The 16,776-nt window shown below is 40.8% G+C and overlaps 1 protein-coding gene across 4 annotated transcripts in view; it reads left to right on the top strand.

The window, feature by feature from the left end:
* Positions 1-16,776, top strand: part of Rbl1 (RB transcriptional corepressor like 1) — a 63,676-nt gene that overhangs the window by 1,796 nt on the left and 45,104 nt on the right. For 3 of the 4 annotated variants that reach the window (XR_010064693.1, XM_039105840.2, NM_001191066.2), the window contains exons 2-9: positions 3,318-3,451; positions 6,974-7,174; positions 7,512-7,576; positions 7,673-7,801; positions 7,906-8,066; positions 12,192-12,241; positions 12,962-13,148; positions 14,131-14,297. Coding sequence is in view for 2 of the 4 variants with exons in the window: in XM_039105840.2 (XP_038961768.1) it covers positions 3,318-3,451; positions 6,974-7,174; positions 7,512-7,576; positions 7,673-7,801; positions 7,906-8,066; positions 12,192-12,241; positions 12,962-13,148; positions 14,131-14,297 (1,094 nt within the window). In the remaining 2 variants the exon portion in view is untranslated. The other variant, XM_039105841.1, reaches the window with a different exon arrangement.

Raw genomic sequence — 16,776 nt, 5'->3', positions numbered from 1 at the left:
TTAGAGTTGTGATGGCCTGTTTGTCGAATTCATGCCCATGGGTTCAGCAGATCAAGAATATTTGGGGGTGTTGGGGATTTAGCTCAGTGGTACAGCGCTTGCCTAGCAAGCGCAAGGCCCTGGGTTCGGTCCCCAGCTCCGAAAAAAAGAAAAGAAAAGAAAAAAAGAATATTTGGGAAAAATTACATTTATCCTGAGCATGAACAGACTTGTCCTTCCCCAATCAATATACTCTAGAGACGATCATAGGCTATGTGCAAATGCATTGCCATTTTAAATCAGGGACTTGAACATCCTTGGATTTTGGTATTTTCTGGAGTTCAGGAGCCATCCCCCAGGGGGTATCAAGACAGACTATTTCAGTATGTAACTGGGATGTAAAAAATCTTTCGTTATACACACGAGCAGGATTCACATATAGGATTCCTCTGACTCATAATGCTGGTAAAATAATTGCTAGGCATGGAATTGGAAATAGGGAGTGACTGTTGTACTTGTGTCTGTACTCATATGAGAGAAAAGTACCTGAGACTACTTACATGTTTTCAGGAAAAGGCAGAATGGACTTAGTAAAGGATAGTGGTCTGCAACAGAAGGTTCATAACTGGAAAACTGAGGGAATCTGAAATGGGAGAGCTGGAGAGTGGATAACGCATGCTTGCTGAGCGAGCATGAGGTGCAGTGGCAGTGCGGCCTGTAACCTGGGGGTTACAGGTAATAAGAAATGGAGGAGTAAAGACAGGCAAATCCCAAGGGTGCTCTGGCCTGCCAGTCTAGTTGAAATAGGCTAGACTCTCTCTTAAAAGGTTGAGATGATATATGAAGTCACTCAACGTCTAACTCTGGCAATCATCCATGCATACATGAATGGGTGAGTGCATGAACACACGTGCACATACATGCGCACATACACATATATGCTATACAAAAAAATAAGAAAGATTTAATAACATCTCAGTTGAAAATATATTGATTTTTTTTTTGACACCCCAGAAAAGCATTCTAGTCTCTCAGGCCTTATTTGGTCTTCTCAGATAAGCGTGATTGACTACAGTGTATGTCCAAGTCACTGAAATTAGACACTCGTTTCAAGTTCTTAAGCATGTTGAACCATGTTGAACTCAGTCCAAGTCTTGTGCTTTCTGCAGGTCACTCTGCCTGGACTATGTTCCTTCATCTGTGACTCCAGAGAAAGCTGCTGATCTAAATTCTAAATCCAAAGTTAGGCAGAGCTGATTGATGCTTAAATGTTTGCTTTAGAAAGCACTTCTATATGAATTGAGTTTTAGTTGTTGGTGAAAGGCACTTGGAATAAAGGCATCTTCCTCTCTCTCTCTCTGCTGCCCCCTAAGAATCCTCCCCACAGACTCCGCCCCCATCTAACTCACAGGGAGCCCTGCTGACATCTTCCCTTTACTCACTCTCCTAACTCACACTTTCTGGTGGTTTACTACTTAGCAGTTTTAAATCTTCTTTTGTGAAGTCTTTGTTGAATTCTAATCAAAGTCAATTACTACACTGTATTTCCTACGCTTTCGCTTCGATCTTAAAAACCTATGTTTTTACCAATTATAGAGAATAGTTTCTGTTTCTTTTCTTAGCTGTAGATTTGGAGATTTAGAGCTATCTTTGATTTTGTTGTTGTTTTAAGCACTCTACTAATGACATATATTTCCAACCCTGTCACAACGATTTTTTTAAAATAAAATTTTAATTTATAATGGGCACCCATGCCTTGGTGCATGTGTGGAGGTTGGAGGACAACTCCTGTTGAGTTGGTTCTCTCCTATGTTTACATGGGTTCCAGGGATCACATTGAGGGCTTCAGGCCCACACAGCAAGTGCCATCTCTCCAGCCCTGCATCTGTAATTCTTTCTGGTACTATAATTTTCCTCGAGATTATAATATAATTACATCACTCTCCCTGTCCCGTCACCCTCCAACCCCTCCCCTGTATTTCCCTTTGGTGCTTTCTCAGATTCATGGCTATTTTTCTTTTCTTTTTTTTTTTTAACATTTATTTATTTATTATATATAAGTCCACTGTAGCTGCCTTCAGACACACCAGAAGAGGGCATCAGATCTCATTACAGATGGTTGTGAGCCACCATGTGGTTGCTGGGAATCGAACTCAGGACCTCTGGAAGAGCAGTCAGTGCTCTTAACCACTGAGCCATCTCTCCAGCCCTGGCTATTTTTCTTTATTGTTGTTCCATATGTGTGTGTACGTCTATTGTGTATATTCTAAATAGATGAAAGCAGCCTGCTTGGTGCATATGTTTATGTTTTCTAGGCTGAGCATTTGATGCTGGAGAAGCAGTTGTTTGCGCTCTTTCTCCCTATCTCAGCATCCTTGATGCCTGTAGCTTTTCATCCAGGTTCTCCTTTCCACATTAGCACATCTACAGATGCCATCCTTTTTCAGGTCTTGTTTAGACAGCTATGTTGGTGTCTGCATCTGTAATTTTTAACCCTCAAACTTCCACTGTATTTCATCCAGTCATGAGGTGTTTTCAGTTTGAAGACATTTGAGGCCAAGAGCAGAATGTTAAGTGCTGAATTACCAATCATTACTTTTTTTAGAGCATATAAACTGAGATACATACAATGGTGGAGAACTATGTTTAATCGTTTAAAGATAATTTACTATGGGATAAATAATGCCCCAAATCTTTACCTCACAAAAAATGACATTGTCCTTCATATTGTAGATATTAATATTAGTAAGTTATTCTGTATCAATTTATTAACAATATATGTTATGTTACTGTGATACATTGCTTACTTTCATCTCTATTTTTTCTTTTCTCTGCCAAATTGGTTAAAAAGAAACATAAAACACAGAAAAGAATAAAAAACCATCAAGAATATGATGGGTGTTCTAAAACTGAGAAAGATGCCAGATGTGGCAAGCGCCTTTAATCCCAGCACTCAGGAGGCAAAGGGAGACAGATCTCTGTGAGTTTGAGGCCAGCCTGGTCTACTGAGTGAGTTCCAGGACAGCCAGGGACACACAGAGAAACCCTGTCTTAGGGGGGAAAAATACACACACACTGAGAAAGAGATTGTAGTAGAATTCTTTCAGTAAGACTAAGTTTGGAATTAAGTAAGAGATTTACCTTTAGGTTAGAAATTTAGAAGATTTTCTGATTGGTTCCTATGCTGTGGCTCTGAGAACAAGAAAAGTGGAAATCCGTACTGATGTTTGGGATTGTGTAAGTCGTAATTTCTCAGGGTTGACACAAAAGAGCTTGTAAGGCCTCTTCCAGACAAGCATTTTAAGGTGTGTCTGTATGGTGCTTGTGTTGGCCTGCAGGGGGAAGTTATACACTGGCTGGCATGCTCTTTGTACGTCGCTTGCCGCAAGAGCATCATTCCTACCGTGGGAAAGGGCGTCATGGAAGGAAACTGTGTTTCGCTGACCAGAATACTACGCTCAGCTAAGTTAAGGTAAGACATTTTGATTTTCCCAAATGTTATAGAAGTACTAGATTTGGACTAGAGAGCTGACTCAGTGGGTAGGGTATTCGAATCAGTGCCAGGTTTTTTGTGCTCTGGATCCTCAACTCTGGGGACCAAAGCAGGCCAATCCTGGGGGCTTGTTGGCTAGACAGTCTAGTCAGAATGACACCTCTAACTCAGACATTAGAGCGGAGGTTCTGTAGAGAAGGCCTAGTGCTTACAAGGGCTTCCTGCTTTCCAGAGAACCTGATGTGGTTCCCAACACTAATGTCAGGGGCTCACAATCTTTATAAGTACATTTCCAAGGGTTTGGACACCTCCTTCTCGCCTTCATAGGCATCTGCTCAGAAATGGCACATACACAGACAGACACACACACACGCGCGCGCGCACACACACACGCGCGCGCGCACACATCACATGCACACAGAGGCCTAACTTTTATTTTAGGCTTCAGTTTCTGTCATTCTAAGTCATCTGAATTTGTTTGTTCAGTCCCTAGTATGTTACTACATGTCCTTTCCAGTCTGACATTGCTTTTTTACTCATCCTCTGCAGATCCTAACACCAACCAAAGACTTCTATTAAATAGATTTTAGCTCTTCCTTTACTCACTAATTTTTTTAAAGAGAAGCAGTTTAAAGCTTTTGGAGAATTACAAAAAAAGAGAAAGATGGAAAGAGCGGTAGTCCATGTCACTGCCACTGCCGCTGCACCCTACTTTCTTCGTCACTTTGTCCTAGTATTAAGTGTCATGCTCTCTCTGTGTTTGTTACTTAATTATTTCAAAGTATGCTATATTCATTATAGCCTTTTATCTTGAAGTTGCTTTCAATGATATTTTAATTAACTAGTTATTATTTCTGAGAGTGGATCTCAGTTTATCGCTCAGATCCAGGCGAGTATCAAAACTGTGGCTCCTGCTTCAGTCGCCCAAATGGCACAGTTGTAAGTGTATGTCACCATATCCTGCTTCTCTGGTATTTCTTAATTAACTATTAATCAGGGAACTTAACACAGACTTTTTAAAAAAAAATCTGTCATCTCTATTCTAGGTTTATCAGTTTTCCTGGTAGTGTTGTTTTTCTTTGAGCACAGTTTCCAATTTGGGGTTAGTCCTACATTCACTTAGGCCCCTTTAATAAGGAATGTTTCTATAACCATTGTCTCATGACATTATTGGGATTATAGGCATGAGCAACCATGTTAATGACAAGCAGTTATTATAAAGATTTAAAAAATTATGTGGCCAGTGATGAGAAAAAGATTGTTTATATAACAGTGGCTAGGTTTAGTGGCTAGGTTTTGCTTAATTTAAAGTTACCATAGCATAAATCTTCATTTTTTTTTCTTTTTTTCGGAGCTGGGGACTGAACCCAGGGCCTTGCGCTTGCTAGGCAATCGCTCTACCACTGAGCTAAATCCCCAACCCATAAATCTTCATTTTTATCAATGACAAATTAAGATCTAGTAAAGATTCTTTAATCATCTTGATTAATTTTCTACAAACCTAAATTTGTTTTTATTATTAATGTGAACTGAGACTACTTGTACCACTACCTATCCCAGCAATAATACGTTCTTCTACTGTGGATACTCAGGCTTAGGAAGAAGGCGTGATCTCCCCTCCCTCACCCTGAGGTGGAGATCACCATGTATCTGAGTCTGAATTCTAGCATTTCTTTGTTTTCTGCCCAGGTATGGCCTATGTAGTTGACCAAGGAACAAGTAAAAGGTAGAACCAAGATCAACAGTGTGCTTAGTAGTGACAAGTTAAGAAATAAAAATCAACTATATGGCAGAAAAGAGGACCAGACATTGACGAGATGACTGAAGTCAGTGACACCAGTGAAAGGAAGATGGATATAACACACACTGCATGTGGTTGTCCTAAATACTTAAAATCACTGTATGCAGTTTCTGATTTCAGACTTGTGTTTACTTCATTATAAGGAAACATCAGACAAATCCCAAATGAGGAACAATCTATTTTAAAGAGGATGGGGGTACTTGTAGAAAATGTTAACGCTGGCCTGGATGTATAGCTAAGTTGGTAGTGTGATTGCCTAGTGTGCATGAGGCCATAGGCTTCATCCCAGGTTCCATAGAGAAGCTGGCTGGTGTGGCATAAGCCTGTCATTCAGTGTTGGGGTGATGGAGGCAGGGAGATTAGACATTCAGATCATCCTATGTAGCAAGTCCAAAGCCAGCCCGGCCTACATAATACCTGTCTCTAAACAACAGAATTATAGCTTCAAAATTTTGATCAGTACATATAATGAGTTCTAGAGGTGGATGACGATGGAGGCTTTATATGAGTGTATCAGATGTTACTGGACTGTAGACATTAAAATGGAAAATCTTGCTGTGCTTAGTTTAATCAGAGAGGTAAAGGTGAGTTTTAAAGGTTGGGCATGTACCTCTGTGGTACGCTGCCTGAAGATGAGACCTGTCAGTTATCCTAGCATTCAAGAGGCTATGGCATCATAATTTTGAGGCCACCCTGGTCATTTTTATTATCTGGTCACTGGTTCAAATCCAGCTTAGGACATCATACCAGAAAACGACATCCTAATTTCCAGTGAAGCTTGTCTAAAGGAAATAATTCCTTCCAAAAAGGGGAAAAGTTCTTCATAGCAACTAGTTGGGAGAAGAAAAGAAAACAAAAAACAAAACAAAACAAAAAAAAAACAGTGTGACTTTTTTTCTTTCTTTTTTGTTGCTACTGTTATTAAAGATTTTTTTTAGAATTTCAGATTTTAGTTAACATGTCAAATTTACTTGTGAACAATTAACTGAAAACTTAGAAATTTTCAAATATTTCTATATATTATGTACAATAAAAGCAAACTTTTGATACTGTGAGGTTTTAATATAAGACTACACTATATATAATAATATACTCATATTAAATAACCCGAGAAAGTGGACTAACAGTCTGTTATGATATTCTAAGTATCTACGTGTACACCTTTACTCCCAACACTTGGGAGGGAAATACAGGCAGATCTCTGAGTCTGAGACCTGCCTGGTCTACAGAGCAAGTTCCAGGACATCCAGAGCTACACAGAGGAACCCTGCCCCAAACAAACAAAAAGAACTCAAACACTTGAACACATTTCCAGCCTGTAGTAGTCTGGTGCTAGGAGACTTCTTTTTCCTTCACACTAACTTTGCGAGCCTATACACTGTTGACTGACATTGACTTCCTAAGTTACATGTAGAGCATTGGCTCTGTGAAGAGGATGAAGGAACCAGCTAGGTGCCTTTATTGCCCGCATCGTAGAGGACTGCTGTCACTTCGGTGTCCTCAGCCCCTGAGATGCCTGGAAGCAGTGTGGTTTGTAGGGCTAGGATTGGAAGTTTAAACTGGGGTGAGGGTTTATGTTGTTTTTCATAAATTTAGGTTTTTAAAACAAAGATTTTTAGCCAAGTAGCGAATGTGTTGTTTTCAATCCATTATATAGACTAATTTTAAAGTTAACTTTTCTTTTTTTTTTTTTTTTAAAGCTTAATTCAGTTTTTTAGTAAAATGAAGAAGTGGATGGACATGTCAAACCTACCACAAGAATTCCGGGAGCGTATAGAAAGGCTAGAAAGAAATTTTGAAGTATCTACAGTAATTTTTAAAAAATTTGAGCCCATTTTTTTAGATATCTTTCAAAATCCATATGAAGAGCTACCAAAGTTGCCACGAAGCAGAAAGCAGAGGTAAGGCCCTTAGTCTCCATATTTATGATGCAAAATGATTAGGAGACTTTAATTTTAAAAGCCTGTATTTACCTTTCTGCAGAGACTTGAATGTCTTTGGAAATTCATAGGCAATTACTTATATTTCAAAATAAGGGTAATACTTGAGTTATTTTTCTTTATCTGATTGTTGAACGCATCCTGGAAAGCTGCACAGAGTCTGCTTCTGAGCCAACCGCCCACCCGGGGAATCGTACATGCAGTTTGACCCTTCTTTATATTTGCTCTCTCAGTGCTCAGCAGGTCAGTCCGACCAAGTGAAACAGTAAACAAAAACAAAACCTTGTTTTCCCTTTAGGAGGATTCCTTGCAGTGTTAAGGATCTCTTTAATTTCTGCTGGACGCTCTTCGTTTACACTAAGGGTAAGTTAGGTTACACTCTCAGTGCTATCTACTCTGGGATTTAGTGATGTTTGACATGAGAAGTTTCCGGATTTTAACTTTTTTTTCCTTATGAAGGTAATTTTCGTATGATTGGTGATGATTTAGTAAACTCATATCATTTACTTCTGTGCTGCTTGGACCTGATTTTTGCCAATGCTATAATGTGTCCAAATAGACGAGACTTGTTAAATCCATCATTTAAAGGTAAAAATATTTATTTTTGAAAAGTAATTATTAATTTTTAGAAAAAGTGTAAAAATTGACTGTTCTTCTGTCCCTCCTGCTCCCTTCGTGCTTTGTCAAACTAGGTTTACCATCGGATTTCCATGCTGTGAACTTCAAAGCTGCAGAAGAACCACCCTGTATCATTGCTGTACTTTGCGATCTGCACGATGGACTTTTAGTAGAAGCAAAAGGAATAAAGGAGCACTACTTCAAACCATATATTTCAAAACTCTTTGACAAGAAGGTACTAATAATTAAATAAGATATTTAGGGGTCAGGAGCAACCTGAAAGTAAGGAATCTTCCCAGCATTCTAGGACCCATGGTCAGATATCCCAGGTCTGGGACTAGAGAGATGGCTCCGAAGTTAAGAACACTTACTCCTTGTGCAGAGACCCAGGTTCAATTCCCAGCACCTACACGGAAGCTCACAACGTCCTATAACTTCAGGTTCCTAGGATCCAGTGCCCTTGAGTCACAAGGCTCTGTCTGCTGTGATACAACATTGTCGTCTAAGCACAAGAGAGTGCTTGAAGAACATGCTGACTTACTTGGATGTTGTTTCAGGGAAATTCAGAGCCAGAAATTGTAGGGGGTTCTGACAGAAACCAGCATTCTCTTGATAAAGGATCAGGAAAAGCCGAGGTCAGAAAAGTGATTTCTGACATAAGTGGTTTTCCTAGCTGCTGTTTACTACATCTGTTGTAGTGTTATAACAGTTGCTTGTTTTTCTTTTGGTTTTGTGAGTCTTTGTCTTACTGTTTAGCTCTGACTGTCCTGGGAATCACTTTGTAGACCAGGCTGGCCTTGAAATCACAGAGATTTGCCTGCCTCTGCCTTCCAAGTTCTAGAGGCATGTGCCACTATACACAGATACTACTATTGCTTTAATTCCACGTAAATAAAGCAGAAAACTATTTGCAGGTTACTTCCATACATTCTGAATGTTTTCTTTAATGAATTGTTTTTATATTTCTGAATTAGTTTATCATGGATTAACTTAATTCTTGAACATTGTATCACATCAACTAGTCTTTGTCATTTCTCTTCAGTAAAAGGATTTGGTTTAACTTATCATTCTGGTCCCCCACTTAGTATTAAGATATTTTTATTTACTTGTTATTAGTGTTGTTGTTTGGTTTTTGAGACTGGGTTTCTCTATGTAACCCTGGCCGTTCTGGAACTAATTCTGTAGACCAGGCTGGCCCCAAACTTACAGAGAGCCACTTGTCTCTGCCTACCCAGTGTTGATATTTACGTTGTGTGCCACCACTGGTTGGTTTAAAAAAACTTTTTAAGTATTATTATTATTGATTATGCATGGGTGTCTCTTGTATATGTGAGTGCATATGCCACAGCACGTGTGGAGATCACAGGACAACTTTAGGGAGTCAGTTCTTTGCTTCCTTCTCTAAGTGGGTTCCAGACATCAAATTCCAATGACCAGACTTGTGTGCCAGGTGCCTGTATCTGTTGAGCTACCCCACAAACCCATACTATTTTCACTAAACACAAAGCCTTTCCTAACTGGTTGTCTTCCTTCATACTTTGTATTTAGTCTTCCCTGTCATAGAGGATATATAGATCATGGCTTCATGTAGGTATGTTTACCCTTTCCAGCAGAGCAAACGTTTAAAGAATGTATTGTGCACATGCAGTATACCCTGGTCCAGTGACTCCCACCCCTCATTTTGTGTGTACAACTGGCTATTGTCTTGGCATAATTATTATAACAATTCATTTCATTCCAGAAACAAAAGCCATCATTCAAACCATCGTTCTGGTTTTGGAAATAGTTGGAGGCTAGTCAAGTGTTCTGTATTGCATGATTGGACAGAATAGTATTTTAGCTCTAGGACCAGAGGTGGTGTTTGGCTCATAGGATGATACTTTTTATCTTGTTGCCAAGAAGCTATAGCGATTCAGGGTTGGAATTTCTCTGTGGGAAACTGTTACCAAGCAAAAGGTGGCTATCCCTTCTAGGATGGCAGTTCTGAAGTGTGCATTCAGCTCTCTCCCTTCATGGAAGTTGGACCCTTGCATTTCTGTGTCCTGCCATAACAACAGAAAAGTATAGGAAGAAGGGAACAACTGAGAGAGAGCTCTGCAGTGTCTTCTCACTAGTAATAGGAAGCACGGTGTCCCCTTCTCCCATTGGTGATGCTGAAGATCCAATCCAGGGCTGTGTAAGCGCTACTAGTGTTGAACCACTGAGCTAACTACTGACCCCCTAAATTTCCTTTTAATTTTTTTGTTGTTTTTCTGGTTGTTGGGTTTTTGGTTTTTGTTTTTTAGACAGATCTCAAGTAATTTAGGCTAGCCTCAAGCTCACTGTGGGGCCAAGGATAACCTGAACCTTAAACTACTGATCCTCTTGCCTCTTCCTCTCGAGTTCTGGGATTACAAGCATATGCTCTACACCACACCGGGCACTCCTTTTAAACTGTTTGCTTGCTTGAAGCAGGTTCTCATTGACTGATATGGTTATGGATATTGATAATGGGTCTCTTGCACCAGAATTACTGGTGAAATTATTTGTTAAGAGTGCTTTCTTGGGCTGGAGAGATGGCTCAGTGGTTAAGAGCAATGACTGCTCTTCAAGAGGTCCTGAGTTCAATTCCCAGCAACCACATGGTGGGCCACAACCATCTGCAATGGGATCTGATGCCCTCTTCTGGTGTGTCTGAAGACAGCAAGTGTGTACTCACATACATAGCATTTAAAAAAAAAAAAAAAAGAGTGCTTTCTCAGTGCAGAGACTAAATGTCAGCGGGATGCCCAGCCACAGAAGGAACATCTGTATCACATCCCCTCCCAAGGCTCAGGGATTGTTTGGAAGTGGTGGAGGAATTCTAATATCCAGAGGTCAGGGAGGACCAGAGCAAAACAATATCTTTTAGGCATGACAGAACCACTCAGTGAGTTCACAGGAGCTGTGGTTGTCTGCACAAGATCAATCCAGTCTGCATTCTAGTAGGGAGTAGGAAGAGTCCCCATTCCTAACTGAGGAACTATGTTTCCTTGATAGCTTCAGGGGAGGGAGAGTCTGTTTTTAACGGCATGGTTCCCGGTAGGTTAACCACACTCCAGTGGAGAGCCCTACTGTTATGCCCAAGTATATGAGCAGCACAAACTGGAGTCAGATGGAGGGAGGTGGGGTAGATTTGGGAGGAACTAGGAGGGGTAAATAAAGTTAAAGTAACATTTATGCAGTTCTTAAAGAATTAATAACTATTTTTAAAAATTTGTAAGGCATTGCTGTAGACTAACCTTGACATATTTTGAAAATTTGTCTTTAGGGCTGCATAGTACAATGGTGCAGTGCTCACTTAGCATGAGTTAAGTCCCAAATAAAATATTTGGGACTGTTAAACCCAAGACCCCTTGATTTACTTAATTAGGAGATGGTGCTAGAGAACAATGATATTTGACTTTCATTTGATTTAATATGATAGAGGCTTCCTGGTCTAAATGTACCCTTTTTAAAAAGATAATTTATGGGGGCTGGAGAGATGGCTCAGTGGTTAAGAGCACTGACTGCTGGGCTAGAGAGATAGCTCAGTGGTTAAGAGCACTGTCTGTTCTTCCAGAGGTCCTGAGTTCAAATCCCAGCAGCCACATGGTGGTTCACAGCCATCTGTAATTGGATCTGATGCCCTCTTCTGGTGTGCCTGAGAACAGCTACAGTGTACTCATATATAATAAAATAAATAAATCTTTTGGGTTGGGGATTTAGCTCAGTGGTAGAGCGCTTACCTAGGAAGCACAAGGCCTTGGGTTCGGTCCCCAGCTCCGAAAAAAAGAACCAAAAAAAAAAAAAAAAAAAAAGCACTGACTGCTCTTCCAGAGGTCCTGAGTTCAATTCCCAGCAACCACATGGTGGCTCACAACCATCCATAATGGGATCTGATTTCCCCTTCAGGTATGTCTGAAGACAGCAACAGTGTACTTACATACATGGAATAAATAAATAAAATAAATCTTTAAAAAAAAAGTTAATTTATCTTGTTAAAAAAAAAGCGAGCTTGTTTTAAAAAAAGTTAATTTATCAAATTAATTTTATGTATGTGTGTGCCTGAGTGTTTATGTATTGGCACTACATGTGTGCAAGATCACTCCAAGGTCAGAAGAAGCATTGGGATTGCCTAGAACTGGAGTTACAGATGGTCATAAACCACAATGTGGGTGCTAGGAGCAGGATCCAGGTCCTTCGCAAGAACAGCCAGTGCTGTTAACCGCTGAGCCATGTCTTGAGCCCCTGGCCTGAACTTCTTAATAATTTTTTCCAAGTGTTAGATATGCATGAAAGAATTCTTTTAAATCTCATTTCTGTGTTTGTTAATATTCCCTAAATTATTTTTTGTTGGCAGATTTTAAAAGGTGAATGTCTCTTGGATCTTTCCAGTTTTACTGATAATAGGTGAGTATTTACAGAAGGATGTAGTGGTGTATACCGATGTGTAATGTCAGCACAGGGATATGGTGTCAGGAGGAGCAGAAGGTCAAGGCCAGCCTTGCTACACAATGAGTTTGAGGCCAGCCTGGGCTACATGAGATCATGTAGATGATAGGTAACTATCCAATCCACACAGTGTATGGCATGTCATAGTCTGGCAATAGTGATTTGTTGAAGTTTGTTGAGTGAAACATTAAATATAAAAGTAACTCCTTCATATTCACAGTCTTGCTTTAGTGGCATTGAATGGGAATTATCATTAAGTCTGGTTGGCTAAATACATTTAAGAAATATTCACATTTGAAACTTTCTCCTGTGAGAACTCAGAAATACACATAATACATCTATGTTTGATCTTATATTCTTCCACTTAATGTTAGCAATTGAAAATTGCCTTATTTCAAAGCCACTATTATTTCCTCAGTGATCAGATGTACCTTTCTGTTCTCGAATTAGTGTCACTGTTTTAAAATTCAGTATGTATTTTGCTTTGGCCTGCCTTACTGCTGTGACTGTCATGAGTGTTCATAATCAGGTAGGACCCTGAGAGTCTTAGATAAACAGAGGTGGTGACAGAGCCGTCGTCCCCCCAGGCCACCATCTGGGTCTGTTCTGTGCTGAGATGCGAATGTGTGTTGCACAGCAAGGTTTTCTTCTAGCAGCTTAAAGCCGTTCTCTTTGCAGCAAAGCAGTGAACAAGGAGTATGAAGAGTATGTTCTAACTGTTGGGGACTTTGACGAGAGGATCTTTTTGGGAGCAGATGCAGAGGAGGAGATCGGAACACCTCGAAAGTTCGCTGCTGACACCCAATTTGGGAAACTGACATCACAGGCCAGTGTGGACTGCAACCTTCAACAACACTTTGAAAAAGTAATATAACCTAGCCTGGCCTCAGTCATGAGCGATGCCTGTCTTTTCTCTCTCTCAGTCTACTAACAGCAGAGGCATCTTTCAAGTTAGATATTGCGTTTCCTCCACTAATTCATACTGCCCATGAGAGCCCTAAGGTAATTTGTTACCTAGACTACTTACTCTTGCTATTGGTTGTGCCTTATGTACCTTCTCCACCACACCGGCTTTGTCAGGATGTGTACGTGTCTTGACATAACACTTACACTTTCTTACAGGTCGCTTTGCTTCAGCTTAGCCTGTGCCATGTTGCTTCAGAATTGTAGGTTACTTCCCTGCGCTTGACACAAACTGCGTTTGTCTCACTTTTGCTGTGTAGCTGTAGACTGGAGTGTTGAGGGCCAACCAAGGCTTAATTCCATGTTTACGTGTGAGATTTGTTAGGGCACAAAGGCTAATGGAAAATTCACTTTGCAGAGAATGGGAGCCTCCTTCCAGGCTCTTCTATTGACTTCATTATTAACACAGACAGATTTTATACTTATCTGTGCACATTTCCTCATGTATAAAATTAACATAGGTAGACACTATTTCTTGGGTATGTTGTATGAGATAGATGAGACTATAGATATGAAGTATGATTCAGGCCTACAAATGTCATTAGCATAATATTGCCAGACATCTGGTGGGTAAGCAGTAAAGGGAGAAAAGTAATAAGTAATGTGGCTGTAGATACGAATGTAGAAGATGGGCACACACTGCAGCAAACATTTGGTCAGAGGAAATAACTCGTTAATCTTACACATTTTTGTTGAGCGCGGTGGTGCGTGCCTTTAAGCCCTCAGAGGCAGAAGCAGGTGCTTCTCTGTGAGTTCGAGGCCAGCCTGCTCTATAAAGCAGTCCAGGAAAGCCAGGGCTGTTGCACAGAGAAACCCTGTCTTGAAAAACCAAAATAAATCAATAAGTAAATAATGAAAATTGACACAGTTTCCTTTTCTGACAGAAACGGTCATTTGCACCTTCTACCCCACTTACTGGACGGCGCTATTTACAAGAAAAAGAGGCAGTTACCACACCTGTTGCTTCAGCTACTCAGAGTGTAAGCCGATTACAGAGCATTGTAGCCGGATTGAAAAGTGCCCCGAGCGAGCAGCTTCTGACTATTTTTGAGTAAGTGTGTCGTTTTTATAGACGTCTGTTAAGATCGGATTCTTCGCTCAGTTGTGTTTTGAGACTGGGAGCACACGTGGCAGGTCTGACGCATCCATTTGATCATCAAGTATGCTGACATCTAGACAGATGGATTTACTGAAAAATTAGGTTATTTTGCAAAATAATAGGCTTTCAAGTGTGTTTGAAAATTTATTGAGTGCAATACTCCACTCTTGTAAGTTCTTGAGTTATTTGTGGTTTTTCATTTTTAGTTTACGTTCTTTCTTAGTGTATTTTGTGTTCTTGCATGTAAATACGGGGGAAGGCTTGGTGCCATGGCATGTTTGTAGAGGCCAAAGCAACTTGCTGAAGTCAATTTTCTCCTACCATGCGGATCATGGATATCAAATTTAGATTGTTAGGCTTAGAGGCGAGTGCCCTTACCCACTAAGCTATCTCTCTGGCTCCTATGTTCACTTTAAATGAGTTCAACCTGAGTGTTACTCAAGGTGAGACTGGTCCCGTCCTGGGCATAGTCTATAGTGGCATTTCATGGCATTGACTTTTAAGAGGTGTGTTTCCTGTAAAGATAAGAGGATGAAGCCAGAGCAGAGACCATTATTTTCTGGTTCCTAAAGAAATAAAAGAATAATGAGAATCAGGAAAATAATGATCAGCAGCTCCTTTGAGGAGAGAGAGGATTTTGTGTTATAAACTTATAAATTAGTGGTCAGGAAAGGTAATGGAGGGTTCTTTTCTGACCATCCCCAGCAGGTGTACTGGGAAGGGTGTGTTTGATAGAATCGTGCTCTTACTCATCACCAGTCTACACTGGGCTCTCCTCCATCCTTCTTGTGAGGCATAGAGATTAGGAGTTCAAGACCAGCCTAGGTTACATGAGACCTTGTCTCAAAATCAAGCAAGGAGAGCTAGGAGAGAGAGGTGAAACATTCCAGGTCCAGGCCACTGTTGTCCTCTGAGAATTAGTCATGTCAAATAACTTAGGCTACACCTGACTCTGCGGCTCACTCCTCTTTCCCTTGATGACTGAGCAGGAAGGAGCACTCCTGGTTACGTGAGCACAGAGCAGTTTTAAAAGATAAGTCATTTGGTAAAGTGCTAAGACCTGAGTGTGAGTCACCAGGTCCCACTAAAGAAGCCAAGTGTGGCTGCCCAGCCTTGGTGAGACACAGCACCAAGGAGGCAGAAACAAGAGGATGCTTGAGGCCCAATGGTAGCTCGCCTTGCCTAGTCTTGAGAAACCAGGCTCCTGAGAGAACCTATCTGAATAACAAAGTGGCCGGTTTCTGAGGATCAATGCCCAAGGGTGACCTCTAGCATCCACAGACAAGTCCACAGATGTATGTAGACACCAGTAAAGAAATGTGAGGAAAGTTATGCTCTAACGTGGTCAGTTTCTAACTCGTAATCACTTGTGATCACAGGTCTGGCAGGATTGTAGTCAGTCTCATAGGAAGAGCAAGTAGAGCATTGCCTGGTGGCTTAGCATGGTGAGCCTTGAGAAAGCAGGGTATCAAGACAGAAATGAAAATCCTGAGATCAATTTTTTTAAAAGATTTATTTATTATATATAAGTACACTGTAGCTGTCTTCAGACACACCAGAAGAGGGCATCGGATCCCATTACAGATGGTCGTGAGCCACCGTGTGGTTGCTGGGATTTGACATCTGGAAGAGCAGTCAGTGCTCTTAACCACTGAGCCATCTCTCCAGCCCCTGAGATTGATTTTTTAGGGATGTGTGATGCATGTGTAAATAAAATATCTCAAAGAAAAAGAGGGAGGGAGAAGCTGGGAGCGAGCGCTTCTCCTGTAATCCCCACACTTGGGAGAGGGAAGGAGACAGGAGGAGAACAGTTCTTACTCCTTGGGTTCGTCTTGAACTACTCTAAACACTGTCTCAAAAAATAAATATAAAAGAGCCTAGCCCACACTAAGAGAGAGCACGTAGGTAAAGTAGGCAGATGTGTTAAAGTCCATCAAAAGAAAAACCAAAAGAAACAAGCCCTTCCAAAGACTGTCCCCATGTATTCCCACCAGGGTTTAAACAGAGTTATGGAATACTGCACAAGCCTTCCATTTCCCAGAGTTTGTCAGAACTAGGGAAAGGTCCTTCTAAAACTAAAGATATCCCCACGGAACCCTGGAAGGAAGAGATTTACCTAAATCTCAGAAGAGGAGGAGGGTCTGTGGTTCTCCAGCAGAAGCTGAGGACCAGCTGCACTCTCCCCTTGTTTCCTAAGCCTTAGGTCATAAGAAGGTTGACAAAGTAATCTATAGTCTCAGAGCGTGACGTTGTAGGTAAGGCGGGAAGACTGTCGTGAAGATCTGGGCTTCTAGCCTTGAGTAGATTGGCCTATACTGAACTGTCAGCTTGAGTAAATTGAAAAGCGGCAAGGCCACTGTGCAAGCATGTCATAGCACCAGAAGAAAGGGGACAGAATGAGAAGGACAAGAAGACAGGCACAGAGCCAGGT

Source organism: Rattus norvegicus, chromosome 3 (genome assembly GCF_036323735.1).
Source record: "Rattus norvegicus strain BN/NHsdMcwi chromosome 3, GRCr8, whole genome shotgun sequence".
In the NCBI taxonomy this organism is placed as follows: Eukaryota; Metazoa; Chordata; class Mammalia; order Rodentia; family Muridae; genus Rattus; species Rattus norvegicus.
This window is presented reverse-complemented; position numbering and strand designations above follow the sequence as displayed.